Source organism: Triturus cristatus, chromosome 11 (assembly GCF_964204655.1).
Source record: "Triturus cristatus chromosome 11, aTriCri1.1, whole genome shotgun sequence".
In the NCBI taxonomy this organism is placed as follows: domain Eukaryota; kingdom Metazoa; phylum Chordata; class Amphibia; order Caudata; family Salamandridae; genus Triturus; species Triturus cristatus.
Genome location: NC_140594.1, coordinates 120361265 through 120381988, shown reverse-complemented (window position 1 = coordinate 120381988; position 20724 = coordinate 120361265). Strand labels below are relative to the sequence as shown.

General features: G+C 47.7%; 1 protein-coding gene across 11 annotated transcripts in view; it reads left to right on the top strand.

Annotated features, from left to right (window-relative positions):
- The window catches only part of DEPDC5 (DEP domain containing 5, GATOR1 subcomplex subunit), a 628116-nt gene that overhangs the window by 433612 nt on the left and 173780 nt on the right, over positions 1–20724 (top strand). For all 11 annotated transcript variants that reach the window (XM_085634591.1, XM_085634584.1, XM_085634590.1 and 8 more), the window contains one exon: positions 18066–18180. In XM_085634591.1, the coding sequence (XP_085490717.1) occupies positions 18066–18180 (115 nt within the window). The remainder of the gene's footprint in view (positions 1–18065; positions 18181–20724) is intronic.

Below are 20724 nucleotides of genomic sequence, written 5' to 3'. Positions count from 1 at the left end.
GTTTTCCTAACTCTGCTCGATTCTCTTCTAGCAAAAGTTTCTCCTATTGATCACATTATGACATTCAGCTTCAGTCATTTTTGCCACCCTGACGTGCCATTCTTCTGCGCATCCTTTAATTGTCTAGGGTAAAACCCTATGCGGGTGAAACCTGCTTAGGATTTGTTGTTAACTCCAGTCTCAGCAAAGTGTGTTCCTTCGCTCTTGCAGAAGAAATACAAAACCTCCTGAACAAAACCCAGTCTTTCTGCATGCAGACTCACCTCCTGAATCTGAGATTGTGTTTGCTGCAAGGAAGTATCACCGCTCTTCTCCAGCTTCAGTATAGCTGCATGAAAAGAATAGTAAGTAAATTAACACATTCTGTAGGAAGTTCTGCGGCACGTCAGGAACTGCCATAAACACAGCGAATGCTCTGCCCTACTCGGGCATTATGATACATCTCTGTGAGAGATACTCCATCCACTTCAGGAGTAACTACCTCATGAAGGCAGGCAGGATTTTGTAGAGAAATGTCTAAAGGGGATGGGATGATAGCACCATGAAGCATCTTTAAACAGGTGCGCCAAGGGCAAACAAGGACAGTGTGCCCTATTATAAGTAATGTGTTGCCCCCAGTGCAGCATGGAACGTGCGCTGCTGCCAGGGAAGTGCATCAGCTGCTCTGTCTTTCTCTGTGCAGGAGGCACCCCCCCAAACTTTAAAAAAAGGGTAGAGATTCTCATGCAGGCAGGTGCAGTGAGTGACTGCACCCGCCTGCTGGAGGATGTCTGGGGGGGCCTTTGCAGGGCTGCATTTAGGGGGCGCACTGACGGTGCTGGGGCAAAGTTTTTCCCTAATTAGCAAGGGGCCACATCCCCATGCTAATGGGAGAACTTCCTCTGAAGATAGCTCTAGCGCTGTATGTGCGCTGGTGCTATCTGATTTACAGAAAAGGGCGCACAATCTTCTTCTCTATTACTGTACTTTCAGGGGTTGCAGAAAACAGGTGCACACACTAGTTGCGCCCCAGGGCACTGTTTGTAATACAGCTAATTTAGCTACCCATCATTATTTCCATTGGCTATCCCTTTATCACTCTTCATTTCTCCACCTCACTGTCTTCAAACCTGAGGTACAGCAGATGATTTTAAACCTGGTGTTTTCTTGAACCACTATGTTTAGGGCCCATGCGAACGATGAAATGGAGAGCATGAAGGCAGAGTTGCAAACATTCATGGCAAAGGTCCAGAAAGAGTTCTGTGGATGTGTCTTACGGTGCCACATTTATGCCTGGGACCAGCTATTGGGTGTGGGTGGCTCCTGGGCATTTCTTAACTAATGAGATAAAAGCTCCCGGGGGCAAGCCTACCACTTTGAGCATTCCTGTTTGCTCTACATCAAACAGTCCAACAGTGTAACTCTCTCTCAGAATCCAAGATGGGGAAAACCTTCTCCCCTTGTGCAGAGCCTGTGCACCCACGCAGAGGTATGGCTATGATAATGAGTTGTCCCCTTCTATGCAGCCACTCAAAACCAGTTAAAAGGGTAGCTTACCTCCCACTGGGTTTGGAGCCAATCTAAGGGGACAAAAAGCTGCTCCTCTCAGGCCTACATTTACTTTTCAAAGTGCAGGCCCTTTTCAAATTACAGAGGTTCCTTTGTCCAACCTAGCTAGTCTTCCTGCAAGGAGAAGGAACATAGCTCCCTATACCCAGGCCATTGTCCAGTTTCCAAACCTAACTGAGGCCAAGAATCGACTGGGGAGTTGCTGGAGAACTAATGCAAATTAGCCTCCAGCAGCTTTAGACAGGGTAAAGTTAACTTTCTAAAAGTTATACTTCCTATATATTTAATAAATATCAGATTTACCCATTAGATTGTATTTTCATTAAATATCCAGATAAGTCTTGAAAGGGACTCTGCGGCTGCTACCAGTCACAAGCTATATATTAAATTATATAATCTATACTTCGACTTTTCTCAGGAACCAGCTACAGTCTGACCAGTGATTGTCGTATTGTACCATATCTAATGTCACACATGTTTCATTCTTAAATATTATGCACTCTACCTGTGAGTAGCATGATGCATTCAGGAGTGACTTATTTAATATTCAAAATATGGTTTTCCTACCTGTCAAAAGGGTGAGTTTGACATGCCTGTGCAGCAGGGTTTAAGCTGCTCCATTCCAGGCTACACAGGGTAGACCTGAAGTCATGTTTCCACTCCCACTGTAGTGAATGGCACAATAGTATTGTAGTCCACTAGTGACCTTTAACTTTCTATACCATGTCTGTATTTCTGCACCATATGCTATGACCTTCTAAAAACGTTATATGTACCCATCATGTTTGAAGCCAATTTTGACATGTTCAAGCTGTCCTATTGACTTTGTCAGTCCTAACCATCTGTACAGAATTTCTTTTGTATCAATGCTCCCTTGCAGATATAGTTAATACAGCAGTGCCTGGAAGCCCAGTGGTACCAGCTTTAATTCTGCTGGGAAGACATGTTCGCTCTCTCTTGGCCTGCAGTTGTTTCTTTCGCCTGCAGGTCTTGATCTTCCAACCTATGAAAGGTGTTTCTATTCCAGAGTACTGTTACAAATGCTTCCCTATTACGGTGAAGAGTTGAAATTGGTGTGCTTCAGACTCGGGGAATGTGATCAAAGAAAGAAAGGGCTTACCACACCAACCTTTGTCAACCAGGCACACAGGGAAATGCTTTTTTGATCAGTTGGTTGAAAATGTTTCTCAATGCACCAGTGATTATCAAACTAACGAAAGACAAGATGAGAATGATCCTCATAGCCCTCATGGCCACGGTAATTGTGGTACCCCGGTGTTTTATACCTATCGTAAACAATCGCACAAGAGATTGCTTTGTAGAGCTGACCTTCTGTTCAATTATAGGAGCCAGAATCTGCAGCGCAACCTTCCACCATTCAACTTGGCAGCTCAGTTCCTGAACTTTTGCAATATGGGCATTTAAATCTTCTGCATCTTTGCATCAACAAGATGCAAGACACTCATCCATTGAAATTTTATTATTTCAAATGCAGGAAAGAGGCTTTGAATTTGGCGTACCCAGGAAAACCATGTGCCAAGAGGAAACGACCCATGCCTTCCTGATTTCATGAATGGGTTGCAGTTATTTCAATAAAGATACATTTAGCAGCCATTATTGTTTACAGAAAAAAGTCCTTCACAAAACTCTTGTTCGAGGCATATGAGCTGCAGATTACACACTTGTGCATAGATCGCCATCTGGGGTTGGGCCCGGATGTTTGCAGTTTGTTTTTCCTCTTGGAAAGTCTTTGGAAGTCACGAGATAGGTGACTCCTCCCTTGGATCGTATTGCGCATGGGCTTCGGTTCCATCCTCAGATCGTTTTTTTCCGCCATCGGGCTCGGATGTAATCTTCGCGCTCCGGTTCCGAACAGCTTCCAGTTCGACGATCGACGCGCAATCCTCACCCCAATTCGCGGTATTGTTTCGATCGCGATCTCCCCACTCGACGCGCCTCTCATCGCCAAGACCTTCGGTTCCAGTCGTCGACGGCGGCCTTCGGGCCTACCCAAGCTCCGGTCCTGGCTAATGGAAAGGACTCCATTTAAAAAGTGCCCTCGATGTGGGTCCAAATTCCCCCACACCGATCTTCACGAGGTATGCAATCTCTGCCTCTCCCCTGAACACGAGGCTCGAGACTGTCCGGCGTGTAAATCCTTCCGGTCCAAGAAAACTATTCGAGACCGAAGAGCCAGAAGAACCATGGCACACTCCTCGACGGCGATCCCGGACGACATCTTCGGGGAAGGCGTCGACGCTCCAGAACAACACACCGACGAGGGACTCGTCAGCGCCTCTGAAGCCGACGATTCAGATGTGGAGGACATCACTCCGGCACAGAGGGTCGTGAGTACTAATCTACCCCCACCCACACCCTCACCGGCACGAAAAAAGGCTTCGTTCACGCCTTCGAGCCTAACCAAGACCAAAGACACTGCTTCCCACACCGCACCTTCGGGACCGGTAAAGAAGCCAATTAAGCCTTCGGGCGGCTCGGGCTCGAGCCAGCCCACCGTCGGAGCCGATAAACACTCTTCGGCACCGAAAAAGAAACCGGCCTTCATCTCGACACCGAGCCCCACACCGAAACACTTGGGGTCGAGACCCAGCTCCTCTGCACCGACCCCATCTTCGGTACCGACAAAAGCACACAAGGCCACCGACACTTCGAAGCCGAAATCCATCTTGGCGCCTACTAAACAATCGGAGCTTTCCAAGCATGGTTCCAAACAACGAACCAACACCGATAAACCTAAGAAACCAACGGCCCGACTCCGTCGGCACCGACAGACCAAACAACCTCTCCAGAACTATTCCCACCGGATCCCTTACAAAAAACACTAACTAAGGATCCCAAAACTGGACATTTGATGCTCTCTATCAAAAAGAGACAGTTAGAGAAACCTGCTCTGCCTCCACCTCCAAAAAGGAAGGACTCTGCTACCTCCCCTTTCAGACTACCTTCCCCACCTCCACCACCTCCTCCACCTTCCCCTCCTCCACCCCCTCCACCTTCTCCACCCCCACCTCATCATTCCCCGACCCCATCCCCGGATGATGATGATCAAGGGGATCCATATGATAACATAGGGGATGTGCCCCAAGATATACCTACAGGGGACCCCACTCCCACAGGATCCCCAGACCCATGGGACGATTATAATATCCCTGATATCCCTAACGTCCCACAAGACGATCTTTACCCTTCCAGACCTTCTCCACCAGAAGACTCCTTGGGGTTCAACCATTTACTGCAAAGGGCGGCACACTACCACTGGGTAGATTTACATACCGACCCAGTGGAGGAGGATTTCCTCCTAGATACATTTGACACCACACATAGGACCACCTCCATATTGCCTATGCTTAAAGGTGTTATAAAACATGCGCCGGAGATCTTTAAGGACCCAGTCACGGCCAGGGTCAATAACCCGCGCATTGAAAAGAAATATAAAGCCGCCCCAACAGATCCCTCCTACATCAGAGGGCCAGCGCCACTAGATTCCCTGGTAGTATCCACAGTACGGAAAAGGGCCAACTCCCAGGCGTCAGGCGACGCACCACCACCTGACAAAGAGTCTAAACTCTTGGACGCATCAGGCAAACGTACTGCATCTCAAGCGGCCAATATATGGCGTATCGCCAATACACAAGCACTACTAGCGAGGTATGACAGGGCTCATTATGACGAGTTAGAAGCCATAATGCACCATCTCCCTGATAAATACAAAGCTAGGGCCAATGAGCTAATTCAGGAGGGCAAAACAATTACTAATACCTCCATACGTTGTGCCTTAGATGCAGCAGACACAGCCTCTAGGGCCATCAATACTAGTGTCCTCCTCCGTCGCCATGCCTGCCCTAGGATATCAGGTTTTAAACCGGAGGTACAAGCCTCCATCCTCAACCATCCCTTTGACCAGGAACATTTGTTTGGCCCAAAAGTGTATGACGCCCTAGAGAAAATGAAAAAGGACACTTACACGGCAAAATCCATGGGAGCCTTACAATCTCACCCTCCCAGACGCTCCTTTCGCCGCTCTTCCTTTTGGAGCACATCCAGAGGCTACTCCTCAGACACCGCTTCCACTTCATACAAATCCCCTACTCAGTCCACCTTTACAAGGGGTTACCAAAGAGGCGGCTACAGGGGCAATAATAACAAAGGCAGAGGCAAAACAAGCACCGCCCGCTCTGCCACCGCACCTACCCAATGACTTCCCTCCACTTCCCCCAGACCATCCCACTCCGGTCGGGGGCAGACTCCAACATTTCCTTCCGGTCTGGACTACCATCACCTCAGACAAATGGGTAACACAAATAATTCGGTCCGGCTACTGCCTAGAACTAATATCTACCCCCCAAACATTCCACCCAGACAACGCCCAATGTCACCAAAACATCTACTGCTACTCAAGCAGGAGGTAATCTCCCTCCTAGACAAAAAGGCAATAGAACACGTTCCTACCAACCAACAAAATATGGGGTCTACTCCAAAAAGGGACGAGACTCTACGGCCCATCCTAGACCTTCGGCCCCATAACAAATACATACACTCAGACCATTTTCATATGGTGACGCTTCAGCAGGTACTTCCGCTGCTTTCCCAAAACGACTTCCTCACGACTTTGGACCTAAAAGACGCTTACTTCCACATTCCAGTGCACAACGCTCACAGGAAGTACCTCAGATTTGTAGTGGACAGCCAACACTACCAATTCAAAGTGCTCCCGTTCGGAGTCACAACCGCACCACGAGTATTCACCAAGTGCCTAGCCGTGGTGGCAGCATATCTGCGAAGACAACACATTCATTTCTTCCCATACCTAGACGACTGGTTGATAAAAGCCAGTTCATACAATCAGTGTGTACAACACACACACACCACGATCCAGCTACTTCACCAGCTAGGCTTCACGGTAAACCACGAAAAGTCCCATCTACAACCATCCCACATAAAACAATATCTAGGTGCCACTATAGACACCTCAAAAGCGCTCGCCTACCCCAATCCTGCCAGGATTGCAAGCATTCAGGCTCTACGCGCATAATTCATAGCACAACACTCCCTTCCAGCTCGGGTGTTCATGCAACTAATAGGGATGATGGCCTCTTGCATTTTCATAGTACCTCACGCAAGACTCCAGATGCGTCCTCTCCAAGAGTGCTTAGCGCACCATAGGAACCAGGCCCAGGGTCAATTAACAGATCTGTTGTTGGTAGACGATCGTACCCATCGCTCTCTGCAGTGGTGGACCACCACAAACCTTTCCAAAGGTCGACCGTTCCTGGACCCGGTTCCCCAGATAGTACTAACAACAGACGCATCGCTCTCCGGCTGGGGAGCTCATCTATTACATCTCACCATGCAAGGCAAATGGACACCTCAACAGAAGCTACTCCATATCAACCATCTGGAATTACTAGCAATCTTCCTTGCCCTAAAGTCTTTTCAAACACAGATTTCAGGCAAGGCAGTCCTAATCCGCACAGACAACATGACAGCCATGTATTATATTCAAAAAGGCGGCACACACTCTCCACAGCTCTCTCAATTAGCACAGAGCATATGGAGATGGGCCTGTAGGACCGGGGGTCACCAGGCCCTAAGGGGGTAGCGTGACTCGAGCAGGTAGGCATCCAAGGGCTTACGTGTAAAGTGACCATACAGCACACACATCCACTGAGACAGGAAACGCACGCAATAATTGACTCCACACAGTAGTTTGGATAAAACCAATCAGTTTTATCTAGATCAACCTTAGGATCAAAAGCATTTCATTAGGAATAGATAAGCAGTTCATTCCAACATCAAAACCTGGCCTTGAATCACAGCGTGACACCTGGTGATCCTGGGGAGCGTCAAACACAGCGTTTACGCAAAGCGCTGCACATAACAAAGCAATAGCTTTTAAAACATGGCATTTAACATAGCGCTGCACATAGCAAGGCAATAGCGCTTTAGAACATGGCATTTGACATAGCACTGCACATAGCAAGGCAATAGCGCTTTAAAACATGGCATTTGACTTAGCGCCGCACATAGCAACTCATTAGCATTTCAAGTAGGGCTTCCTAACACAGCGCTGCACATAGCAATTCAAAAGCGCTTTAAATATGGCAATACACAGAAGCCTGAAACATGGCATTTCATGACCCTGTGAAACATGGTAGTTCTCTGAAGCGCTAAGCAGCCTATAACACTGGAGCACTAAACATTATGTTTACTTTTGAGCCCGGGGCCAAAGCGCTGCATCCGCGCATGGAGTGAGGCGTTATTTCAGAGCCTCGAGTTAGGGCATTAGATTCCAGCCGTGATGCTAGGCAGTCTGAGGCAGGGGTGAACAGTCCCCCCTATCTTCCCCAATAGGCCTCGATAGTTATGGCCGCCGTCTGCCGGTGTCGGGCCCTGTCCGTCGGGTTAGGGGGCCAAATACCTGTCAGTGGCTTCCCCCCTGGGGGAGGGGCGTGCTCCGGGCTCCACGGGGGCATCCCGCCCACTTCCCCTGTGGGGGTTACCTGGTTCTTCGGCCTTAGCGAGGCCCTTGCGAAGCTCGGCCCTTGTTCTTCGACCCCTCGCGGGTCACTCCAGATGATCCTCGGCTGGGCGGGGGCTCACTCGCTCTCGAGCCTCTCCCGCCAGCCGCGTGCGCCGCCCGGCGGTGTCCGGGCCGAGGGGGATGGCGCGGGGCTCCCGGCCATTCCAGATGTGGCCGCGGAGCTCCGCGGTGACTTCCTTCAGGCTTCCGAGGCCCGCGCCCGCAGCCGCCAATGACCGCGCGGTCTGCGGGGGCGCGGCCCTCTCCACGAATGGCACAGCGGTGGGGGCGGCGTTTGGCAGTCCGCCCCCGTCAGGTGACTGGAGTCTTTGGCTTCGGGCCTACGCGGCCTCGGCAAGACGTCTCGGCCCAGCGAGGCCTTCGCTGCGTTCCGGCGGCCTTCTCCGCCCTGGGGGGCCGCGTTACCTCGGCTGCGACGGCAGCGACGGGGCCCCGGTGCCCCGGTGCTGGCAGGGGACAATCTCACGGCGGTGAGTGATTTCTTTCGGAGTTCCGTGACGGGGGTGACAGAAATTAAGGGTTAGCTTGTAGCCTGGGGGGTGGCGATTTCTTCGGCGCCCAGCGCCCCCTTACTCCCACAGAGACGCCCTAGCTCAGGGCAGGTAGGTTGGGAGGTGGCAGGCCACACGCCAGTGGCAGAACAAGCTAGGAAGGGGGCCCGGTGACGTCAGGGAGCGCAGGAATGGCACAGCGCAGGTACCTGGTCGATCGCCCAGCAGTTCTGTGATAAGTTTCTGTGGTAAGTTCTCGGGGTAAGTTTCTGTGGTAAGTCCTTTTGGCGCTTGCTGGTTCTGGCGCCCTTAGTAGGTTTGTTCCTTGGGGGGGAGGGGGGGGATAGGTTGAGTTGGTGACTAGATAGTTCCTAGTCAGGCTTGGTAGGTTGCCCCTGGGTTCCCCTCCCGCTGGGCCAGATCAGTGGACTAGTTCAGGATCCCTCACTCAACTTGAAAGGCAGCACCTAAGCCCTGTCACTTTCAGTGGCATAAGTCCCTGACTAGGCCCTACCGCCTAAAACTCCTGCGTAGGTTCCCCCAGGTCGTCGTCGCCACAACTGACCGAAACAATGTTCCCTCCTTTCCTTAAGTAGCCCTAGGTCAGGTGTCCACCCTCTAAGGCGGCAAAAGCAAAACCCCACCCTTCTTCTAGAAGGTTCCAGCAAGTTCCAGGAGCTTCCCCACTCTAGCTATAGGACAAAAAGGCGGGCTGGTGTCGCAACATTGTTGGAGGGTCCCAGCCAGCTCCTGGCAACTAGGGTGCTACTAAAAAGGCCACTCCGCAGTAGCAGGGGCCTGTGGCAGCCATCTTGGGGGAAGAGAGCACCTGCACCTTAACACTGATTAGCAGGGAAAAGGCGCTCGGAGACCTAAGGCCAACGAAAAAGGGGGTGGAAAAAAATGAGGCAAGGGCAAAAATACAGGGAAAGACCACCCTAGGGCTGACAGGTATAACAGGGCCATACCCCAGAAAATCTTTCTCCTAGCCCAACATGTCCGGAGTCCAAAACACTATGGCAGATCTACTCAGCAGACAAACACAACAACTCCACGAGTGGGAACTTCACCCGCAAGTTCTTCAAACGTACTTTCAAATGTGGGGGCATCCACAGATAAACCTCTTCGCCACCCACGAAAACACAAAATGCCCAAGCTTCGCCGCCAGATACCCACACCCATTGTCCAAAGGCAATGCGATATGGATGAACTGGTCAGGCAGATTTGCGTACGCTTTTCCGCCTCTCCCACTCATTCCACTAGTGGTGCGCAAATTACAACAGCACTCCCTCATACTAATATTAGTAGTGCCAACTTGGGCCAGACAACCATGGTACACCACACTGCTGGAACTATCGGTAGTACCGCATCAAAAATTACACTCTCTCCACACCTCTTAACCCAGAACCATGGAGAGATCAGACACCCGGACCCAGCTCAGCTCAACCTTGCGATCTGGCTCCTGAAATCCTAGAATTCGGGTACCTAAATCTTCCCCCTGACTGTATGAACGTCATTAAAGAAGCTAGGCGCCCTACCACTAGAGCGTGCTACGCCGCCAAGTGGAAACGTTTTGTTGTCTATTGTCATAACAACACCATCGATCCCCTGGATGTGTCCATTCAACACATCATAGGCTACTTACTCCACCTACAAAGGTGCAATCTAGCCTATACGTCCATTCGACTACACCTCGCACCCATAGCAGCTTACCTGCAAAACAGGCATCATCTCTCACTCTTTAGAGTACCTGCCATTAAAGCCTTCATGGAAGGCCTTAAAAGAATAATTCCCCCCAGAGTGCCACACTCACCTGTGTGGAACCTAAATATCGTTCTCACCAGACTAATGGGACCTCCTTTTGAACCACTACACAAATGTGAACTTCAATTCTTAACATGGAAAACCGCTTTTCTTGTAGCCATCACTTCCCTCAGAAGGGTCAGTGAGATACAAGCACTTACTATTCAAGAACCTTTTCTACAAATGCACCATAATAAGGTGGTTCTCCGTACCAACCCAAAATTCCTCCCCAAAGTCATTTCTCCATTTCACCTAAACCAATCTGTAGAACTACCAGTATTTTTCTCGCAACCACAAACCGTTGCAGAACGAGCTCTTCACACACTAGATGTCAAACGAGCCTTACTCTACTACATCGAGAGAACACAACCTTTCCGTAAGACCAAACAACTGTTTGTCTCTTTCTCTCCACCACACAAGGGCAACCCCATCTCCAAATCAGGGATAGCTAGGTGGATTGTCAAATGCATTCAAATTTGCTACCACAAAGCAAAACGAACGCTATCCGTTTCCCCTAAAGCCCATTCTACACGTAAAATAGGGGCTTCAATGGCTTTTTTAGGAAACATCCCATTAGATGATATCTGCAAAGCAGCTACATGGTCAACACCGCACACTTTCTCTAAACACTATTGTGTAGATGTGCAAACTAAGCAACAAGCTAGTGTGGGCCAGGCTGTACTCAAAACATTATTTCAAACCACTGCAACAGATACCGGTGGTCGCCGCTAAGAATGAGTACTGCTATTTAATCTATGCACAAGTATGTAATCTGCAGCTCATATGCCTCGAACGGAATATGCTACTTACCAGTATGCATCTGTTCTTGGCATGCATCTGTTCTTGGCATCTTGGCGAAAAACAATCTGAGGGTGGAGCCGAAGCCCATGCGCAATACGATCCAAGGGAGGAGTCACCTACCTCGTGACTTCCAAAGACTTTCCAAGAGGAAAAACAAACTGCAATCATCCGGGCCCAACACCAGATGGCGATCTATGCACAAGTGTGTAGCTCTGCAGCTCTAAATGCCAAGAACAGATGCATATTGGTAAGTAGCATATTTCTTTTCAAAATCACAGTTGTGGAAACCTTCCTAGAAGGAATTAAGAAGGATTACCCTCCCCTCAGGAGACATTCTCCTGCTTGGAAGCGTAACATGGACTCTCTACACTACTTTGTCTTTTGTTTGAGCCTATCCATAAAGTTGCTTTCCTCCATATCTCCTGGTAGAGTGTCTTTCTTGTGGCCATAACTTACATCTATAGCGTTTGTGACATTGCAGCCTATACAGTAAAGAAATGTATATGCTTTTCTACAAGGATAAGGTTGTGGTGAGAACATATTTAAGTTTCCGTCCTAAAGTTCTATCTGACCAATAAGTGTATTTCCCTTCATCTCTCTTCCAGAATCCCTCTTCTCCAGTGGCAAGGGCGTTGCATTCTCAGAATAGTGTTAACATTTTACCAAAACCAAACATGTTAGGCTCACTGGCAACATTTTGTAAACCATTTCCCAGTTCGTACAGAATTGGCCACTTGTATACAGTTGAGCTCCAGATAGAATGTTTTTGTATTTGTCTGTGCTAACACAAAGCAAACAAAGTTTTGGGCCGTATTTACAGTTTGGCTGATGGGATACTGCTTCACAAACGTGGCAGATGGCCCATCCACTGTATTATAAGTGCATTATGTGCCCATTCCGTGAGAGGTAGAGATGCCATTGCTGCATAATCAGCTACCTGAAGGTCCATATAGACTTTTACCTGACATTACTGTCGTGACACAGAGTGAAGAGCAGATACCTTTGTGGTTCTACCATCTCTGCACAATTAATTTGGTTAGTGTAGCGCTGGTTCTTCCCTTTGCCCTTTTCTCCACCTTAGGGATGAGATTGGTGTTCTTTTCAGTTCTTCTGCCGAATATTGAAGATGCCGTGGCAGAGAAGTAATAGTTACTTAGCTGCAATCCTAATCATCTTCTAGGGGAAGCTTAATTACAGGCATAAGCTACCCTCCCTCATCCCCAGTGAAAGAACAAAGCAATTAAACTCAGTTCTACAATAATATCTTCTCAGTATAAAAAAAGAGCTGGCTTAACTGGCCCTAGAGGGCATGATGCAATCCTGCCTTCATGCTATTCCTCAAAGGAGCAGAAACAGGTTTCCCAGCCTGTCAGGCTTCAGACTGTTACATTACAGTGACCCGATTTTCTGCCACCCTTCTTTTAAAAAAAAGTTTGGGAAAATAAATTGTCTTGACACTGGGTTCTTTCTAGCGATTTATATTTTATGCATATAAAATGGCTTTTTGTTTTAAGTATATAGGTGAATATTGCCTTATTCAAGGTTTCAGAAATGTGCTGCAGCAGAACGTGAACCTACCCCAGCTCCGAATGACCAAACACGTAACCTCAGCATCATCCTGGACAGCAAACTCTCTAGGAAACGACAGGTCAACGCTATCTCCTCAGCTTGCTTCCACACTCTCTGCACACTCTGCAGAACCCTCAAATGGCTTCCCATCACCACCAGGAGAACACTGATGCAGGCCCTCATCACCAGCCATCTGGACTACAGCAACGCACTCTATGCAGGCTCCACCAGCGAACTATTGGGAAGACTCCAGGCGATCCAGAACGCAGCAGCCAGACTGATCCTCAACCTGCCCAAAAGGACGCACATCACTCAGCACCTGAGAGACCTCCACTGACTCCCCATCCAGAAAAGATGACACTTCAAGCTTCTGACCCACGCCTGCAAAGCCCTCCAGAACCACGGATCGGCATACATGAACCACCACCTTAACTTCCTCAAACCATCCAGAAACCTCTGCTCTGCTCACCTCGCCCTTGCACAGACTTCGCACATCCATCGCTACCGCGCCGGAGGACAATCCTTCTCCCACCTTGCCGCCAAATTCTGGAATTCACTTCCCCTCCACTTTCGAACATTATCTCTGTTGACAGACTTCTGCAAGGAACTCAAGACCTGGCTCTTGGACTGAGACCCACAGCCCAGCGCCTGGATACCCTCACGGGTGATAAGCCACATTATACAAGTAGTGATTGATTGATTGACTGAGTGCTTATGAGTATATGAAGATTATCCTGGAGGAAAAGAAGCATTGGAGGTAAGCAATTATTTCTATCTCAAGATTATGGAATTTGGTCCAACGGAGAAACCAGGAATTAAATTCAGGTTTTTCTCTGCATTTACACAATTGGACAGTATCTGCTTCCGTCTGTGGTCTTACATGAAAAGTCTATGCTTTGAGAATAGTTGTCTAAAATAGTTGACTGTTGAATAAAGCTGAAAGAATTTGGGTAGAATCAAGCATGAATGAAGATTAGGTTAGATTAGATTTAAGCTTATAAAGCGATTGGTTACTCCAACGGAGTGTCCCCGTGCTGAGACATCTCAGCCTAACAACGGAACCCTACCCCTCCCCCCCTCCCCCTCCCAGAAAAACCCCTGATCCCAGCATAGATGGCCTATCCGCAACAACAGCGCTTAACACCAGTCCCCCGGGGATGACTGAAAGAACCAAGTCTTACGTTTTCTGCAAAACATCGCTTCAGACGGATGTATCCTCAATTCCAACGGCAGCTTGTTCCAAGCTTTGGCTGCTAAAAATCTAAAGGATCTGCCCCCAAACATGCTTTTTGAACTTTTGGCACTACCAACTTAGCAGTTCCCACGGACCTGAGACTCCGGGTAGGTCTGTAGGGGGTGAGTAAAGGGCGCAGAAACCTAGGCCCTTTCTCATTTACAATCCTGTGGCAGAAACATTGAGCTTTAAAAGTGACTCTTGCCTGTACTGGTAAACAGTGTAGCTCCCTTAAAGCAGCTCCCACTGGGATGCGCCTCGTAATGTTCAGTATCATGCAGTCCCCTTCATTTCGGACCTTCTGTAGTATATTCACATTGCCTTTTGTAGCCCCTAAATAGAGGATGTTGCCTTAAACCAGGGCCTGCACAATGGTCTTTTTGGCATCCAATAGTAGAATATCTAAGATTTTGCGTAGCATTCTTATAATGTCAAAGCATGTGCCTGCCAGAGCAGATTTTTGACCTGTAAACAAAAAGGTGTTGTCAAACCAGAATCCCAAATTTTTAATCTTCGGTTTGGGAGTCCGGTTGGTCCTAGTTCTTCCGGCCACCACATGTGGGACCAGATGGAGGGTTGTTTGCCAATTACCATGACCTCTGTTTTGTCTGCATTTAATTGCAGGCAGCTGAGCTTCATCCAGCTCGCCAGATCACTCAGGCAGGCATTGAGTTTTGACGCCTCCTCTACATCCTTTTGCTCTAATGTGCAATCAGCTGAGTGCCATCAACATATGACACCGGTTTCACCCCATGTTTCAATACAATATCCGCCAGTGGGCACACGCTCTATTTCAAAAAGAAACTGGAAAAATCTGACCGCAGCATCTCTAGGCCCTATTCTTCAGGACAGCTACCCTCTGATCCTAATGCAGATGCTGTTGCTTTAAATCAATGGATTGCCACTGCTGAGGAGTCTGTCGCTCCGGCCAGAGTGGTGAAGTCCATTAGACTGTCCTCCTCCGCACCTTGGTTCTTAAGTGCCCTCAAAGAAGCAAAAAGCAGGTGCAAACGACTAAAACGCCAGTGGAGAGTGAGCTACTGTGACTTAGCAAAGGGAATCTATAAAAAAGCACTAAAAGATTTTCATAAGTCACTAAAAGTAGCCAGGAGGGATTATATTGTCTCAAGCATCCACAACGCTGATCACTCCAGTAGAGAGGTCTTTAAGGTGATCCAAACCTTCTTTAAGCACAAAGCAATAGAGACTGAAGTGATATCGTCTCCAGCTTTGTGTGAAAATATTGCTAGTCACTTTGCTAATAAAATTGCAAAGGTCTATGACTCCTTCTCGACATCAGAGGCAACAGAGAAATTAGATACACCTTTGGGAATGGTGGAGGTGCCTCTGTTTACTAATTTCACACCTATCTTGCCTCAAGATGCTTTAGCGGAAATTCAAAAATGTCGATCAGGCGCCCCAGATGATCCATGCCCTCCTAAACTCTGGAAAATGCTATCCCTTTCCCTGACGGGTGGACTGCTTCATATATGGAACGCCTCTCTTGACACGGACGTCTTTCCAGACAAATGGAAACATGCGACGCTGCTACCTCTGAGAAAATAAATAAATGGTGACCCAGGTGATCTCAACAATCTTAGGCCAATCTCAGTGCTCCCCGCACCCGGTAAAATGCTGGAGAAGCTGGTCCAGCGCCAACTGACAAACTTCATCGAGAGCAATGGCTTTCTGCATGATACACAATCCGGGCGGGTTTCAGCACGGAGATCGCTCTCCCAGTGGTGTCAGAGTCAGTAAGATGGCCGCTGGATTCAGGGGCATCAGCGTTGCTGGTGCTCCTGGATCTGTCTGCTGCATTCGACACTGTCGATCATACCATATTGATCCAGAGACTACAAGAGGCGGGCTTTGGGGGGAAGGTGCTGACCTGGCTGACACAATATCTCAGCGGTCGCACCCAGAGAGTCGCCCTACAACCATTTGTATCAGAACCCAAACATCTTTGGTGTGGTGTCCCTCAAGGTTCACCATTGAGCTCTCTACTCTTTAATCTCTACCTAGCTCCGCTTTTTTCTTTGATTGCCAACTGGGGAGTGAAAGCGATTTCTTACGCTGACGACACCCAGCTGGTTGTCCCTTTTCAATAGCGGATGGTAGCTGCTTTCAAGAACTTTAAAGGGTGTCTGCGAGACATAGCACTCTGGATGAATACAAATAAATTAAAACTTGATGCGGGGAAGACAGAAGTTCTGTTTTTCGGAAAAGGCCCAGTGCCAGCTCCAGATCTGTGGTGGTCATTAGAGATGGGTCCACACCCGTCTCCTGCCACAAATATCAGAAATTTGGGTGTGAGATGGGAGGCTGACCTCTCCTTCTCGGCCCAAATCCAGCAGGTCACCGCCACATGTTTCAGTAAACTAAGAAATCTCCGGAAATTTCTACATTTCCTACAGGAAGATTGCCGCAAATCTGTAGTCCATGCCACAGTAACATCCAGGCTCGACTTCGCAAATGGCTTATATTTTGGCCTCCCTTAATACTCTATCTGCTGCCTCCAGATGGTACAGAATGCGGCTGCGAGACTTGTTAGACGCATACCGTTTCGACACCATGTCTCTCCGCATCTACAAGAGCTCCACTGGCTCCCAGTAGCCAAAAGAATCAAATTCAAGGCCTTGACTTTGGCCTACCGGGCTCTCAGTGGAAAATGCCCCTGCTATCTCAAGCAAAGACTATGTTGCTATAAGCAAAATCGAGCTCTAAGGTCGAACTCTCAAAACTTGCTGTGTACTCCCCGTTTTGCGAAAGCACGTCTGGGTGGTAGAGCATTCACAGTTAGAACGGCCACAATGTGGAATGCCTTACCGGGGAACCTCCGCCAGGTAAAATCAGACACTTGCTTCAGAAAGGCCTTGAAGACATAGCTCTTTAGGGCGGATTAGGACGGGTTATTTTTATTTGTAGTGCCGTGGCCCCCCTTGAGCGCAATGCCTGCTGCTACAGTGCCGGGACACCTCTGTTTGAGGTAGCTGTCGCGCTATACAAGCTCCAGTATTATTATTATTTTTATTATTATCATTATATACACATTAAATAATGTTGGACTAAGGGCAGAAACTTGTGGTACCCCTTGAGACAGGGGACATATCTTGGACTCAAAGGGACGTTGTAGAACCTGGAAGGATCTGTTCTGTAGGAAGTGTTTGATCCATTCCCATGTGCTCCCCCTGACACCGGCCTACCAGAGCCGCTCCAGGAGAAGGTCGTGGGAGACAGTATCGAACACCGCACTCAGATCCAGCAATATCATCTGCTGCTATTTTTAGCGCCTCTGAAGCCAGTAGTAAGGCCGACTCGGTGCTGTGAAGTGCTCTAAAGCCAGATTGAGTTTCATGAAGTACCTGGTTTTCCACCATGAACTTAGTTGGGTATTTAAGAATTTCTCTGCAATTATTGCAAAGAATGGAGGCAGAGATACTGGTCTCAGAATTTCTGGGAGTGCAGAATCTAAAGATTGTCTTTTTAGTAACGGCACCATCATTGCGTGTTTCCAGTTATTTGGAACCTGCCCCAAGTCGAAGGACATATTCAGCAAGTTTGTGAGCACAGGTGCAATAGCTTCCCTCCCTCGCAGTAGCATATTTGGAGGGATAGTAAACATGTGAAGCTCAATAGATAGAGAATATCGGAATTATTAGCATATAGTAATACAACAAACTTCCTTCATTAAAAGCAATCTTGCTTGCTCTCTACGGTTCAATGCCTCATGTGTGAGGAAAGCAGAGCACTCTTGTTTTATCTTAATATTACTGGCCTTCACAGACTTAACACACACAACTATCTGTAGCAGAGCCAGGCACACACCGTTCTTGGTGTACACACAGCTGTCTTTCTACTGCTCACTAGATCATTTGTGTCTTTTGTTCTTTATCTATCTGTGCCTCCATCCTTGGCTGTTCTGTCTCCTGTTTATGTAGTTAGTCGTTCACTTTTGTTATAAGTCCATCTGTTGCATCCTTTCTTGGCCTCTCTGTCTGTCTCACATTCCATCACTCACTCCTATTTTCCTTGGACTCAGTACATTTGCATTTTGCAGAAAATGCTGGATGAGGGTCTGATTGTCCACGCATCGGGCGAAGCCCTTCGCGCTTTCATCTATGGCTTCTATTTCTACAAGATCGTTGTGGAGAAGGAGAAGGAGCCGGATCGGGGTAAGTCCTGTCTTATCTTTTTTTGGAGGGTATACCTAAAAAGAATTAACATTATACATAATTGGTGTGTTTAACAAAAAAAAGATACTAGAGTTGTAGTATGCATATTCAAAAATAAAATAATAGAAGCCAATTACTGAAAAAACAATTAATTCAAACCCATTGAGTGAAAAATCAAACAATTAGTAATACATTTTGGTTGAATATTAATTTACCCCCAAAAATAATTTGGGCAACCATTATAAATCCTGTTTAGAAAAAATAGTTTTATATTAAAGTACAATATCAGAGGTGGGGTAGGAGAATAGTTATGAGGGGCAATGTAGGTCTACAGAAGAGGGCCTGCACAAAAATGGACATAAGGAGAAGCTTGTGGGAGCTAAATAAATTAACTTGAGAAATGGGTGAAGGGGCAAAGTAGAGGATGTACTCCTCCATCCAACCATTTAAAAATAAAAAGAGAGGTAGGCAGATGACGAGGAGGGTAGGCTTGGATGTGGGATGGAAACAAAGCAGTGGAAAGGGAGCTCGGTCTGAGCTGGGAAGCCCCGGGAAAGCAATTAAAAAAAGAAATGAAATGTCACTAATTGGCAGGAAGTCGGAAGTGTAGGAGGTGAGGGGAAAAGGATCTAAGCAATCATTACAGAAAAAATAACAGAGAGTCCATTTTTAAGTTAAATGATAGTTACATCTTAAACATGGAAAGGGCAATTATGAAATAAAGGTACTCTTTGAATTGGCTTCTACCAAATGGTAAATGCTATTCATTTTGAACGTTGTGATTAAACACTTTTAGCAGAATTAATTCTCAGAAATTATATTCTGTGGAAATGTTTTCATTGAAATCATATACAGGTGCCAGTATCGGACTGCTCTCTTAGCTGGTTTGAACCCTCCTTTACTGGGTAAATCAATCGGAAGATCTGTAGAGCGTTTTTTGTCACCCACAAGGGTATCTAAGCGCTGACTGGTGAATAGTCAGACCTTCAAGGACTTGTGGAACTCTGGAAGAGATGGGGAGGTCCGCAGATGAAAGGGTAGTTCATTCCATGTCTTTGCTGCAAGGTAGGAGAAGGAGCGACCTCCTCATCTGCTACGTCGGATTCAGGGGGGGGTGTTAGAGAAAGGGACACGGAGCAGAGGTGTCTGGTGGGATAATGGGAGTTTAGGCGGTGGTTAAAGTAGGCGTGTCCGCAGTTGTAGAGGGCCTTGTATGCGTGGGTCAGGAGCTTGAACTGGCATCTTTTCTGTACAGGAAGCCAGTGGAGTTCCATGAGGTAGGGGGTGATGTGGGTTTGTCTAGGGAAATCCAGGATGAGCCTAACTGCGGCGTTCTGCATTGTCTGTAGTCGGCGGAGAAGGTATGCTTCGATCCCTGCATAGATAGCTTTGCCGTAGTCAAGTCGGCTTGGAAATGAGGGCTTACGTGATGGTGCGTCTTAAGCTTTGGGGTAACCATTTGAATATCTTACAAAGCATACGGAGAATGAAGAAGCAGACGGACGAGACGGAGTTGACCTGAATCATCATGGTTAGCTTGTTGCCCCAAATGATGCCCGGGCTCCTAGTGTGGTCACTGGGGGTAGGGGGAGGTCAGAGTTCTGAGGGCCATCATGTTGCGTCCCATGGGGAGATTCTGTTTCTGAAAATCAGTACCCCTGTCTTGTCCATGTTGAGCTTCAGGCAGTTGTCCTTTATCAAGGTGGCGACGTCTGTCATGCAGTCTGCATTGTTGTGCACCTACCTTGCTTTTGGAAAGTGTAATTTGCTAAATGGTTAAAGACATTCTAGATGTGCCAATAAAAAAGCAATCACATCCGTTTTAAAGCCCATTTCCCCATGAGTTGTTTCTGATCTTGATACATCCAGGATTCAGTTTGTGTGGTATGATTAGACATGAGTGAGGGCTTGGCTCTGGGGCGATCAGTGATTTTGGAGAATATCTGGGGTAGTGTCCAAACCCCTTTTGGAGGGCCATGGGGCAAGCAGAAATTACTGGGCCCAACCGTTATGGTTTAGACCTTTTCCTTCTGATGTCCTGGCGGCCAGCCTACTATGGGCTGTGTGCATCTGAAGCACTCCTTCAGCACTTGACTTCCATTGGTAGCGCAGGTCGAGTAGTCCAGGGCTTCTCAGGGAGGAGGTAGGTGTGAGGCGAACACGGACACACAACTCAACATACATCCAGCAACCCCCAAAAATGATTGTCCAGTCAAATACTTGCTTTTACATAAAAATAGAGTATTTATCCACTAACACAAAATTCAATACAAAGCCCTGCAAATCATATACACACCTTCTTGAGGGACGTCCTGTACCTTTACTCGAATTTAGGTTTCCAGTACCACTTTCCCATTTATGGCTGATGGTTATTTTCCTTCACATGTGGTGACATCAAAGCTAGGCCCGCTAAGGTGTTAAAGTTTTAGAAATTCTATTGGGGGCTCTCTATCAAGATCCCAGAGTTCACACGCTGGAGCATGTTGTAAGAAAGTGGCTCTGTATATACTGTTCCCAAATAGGTACAGTGTGTACACAGTCCAT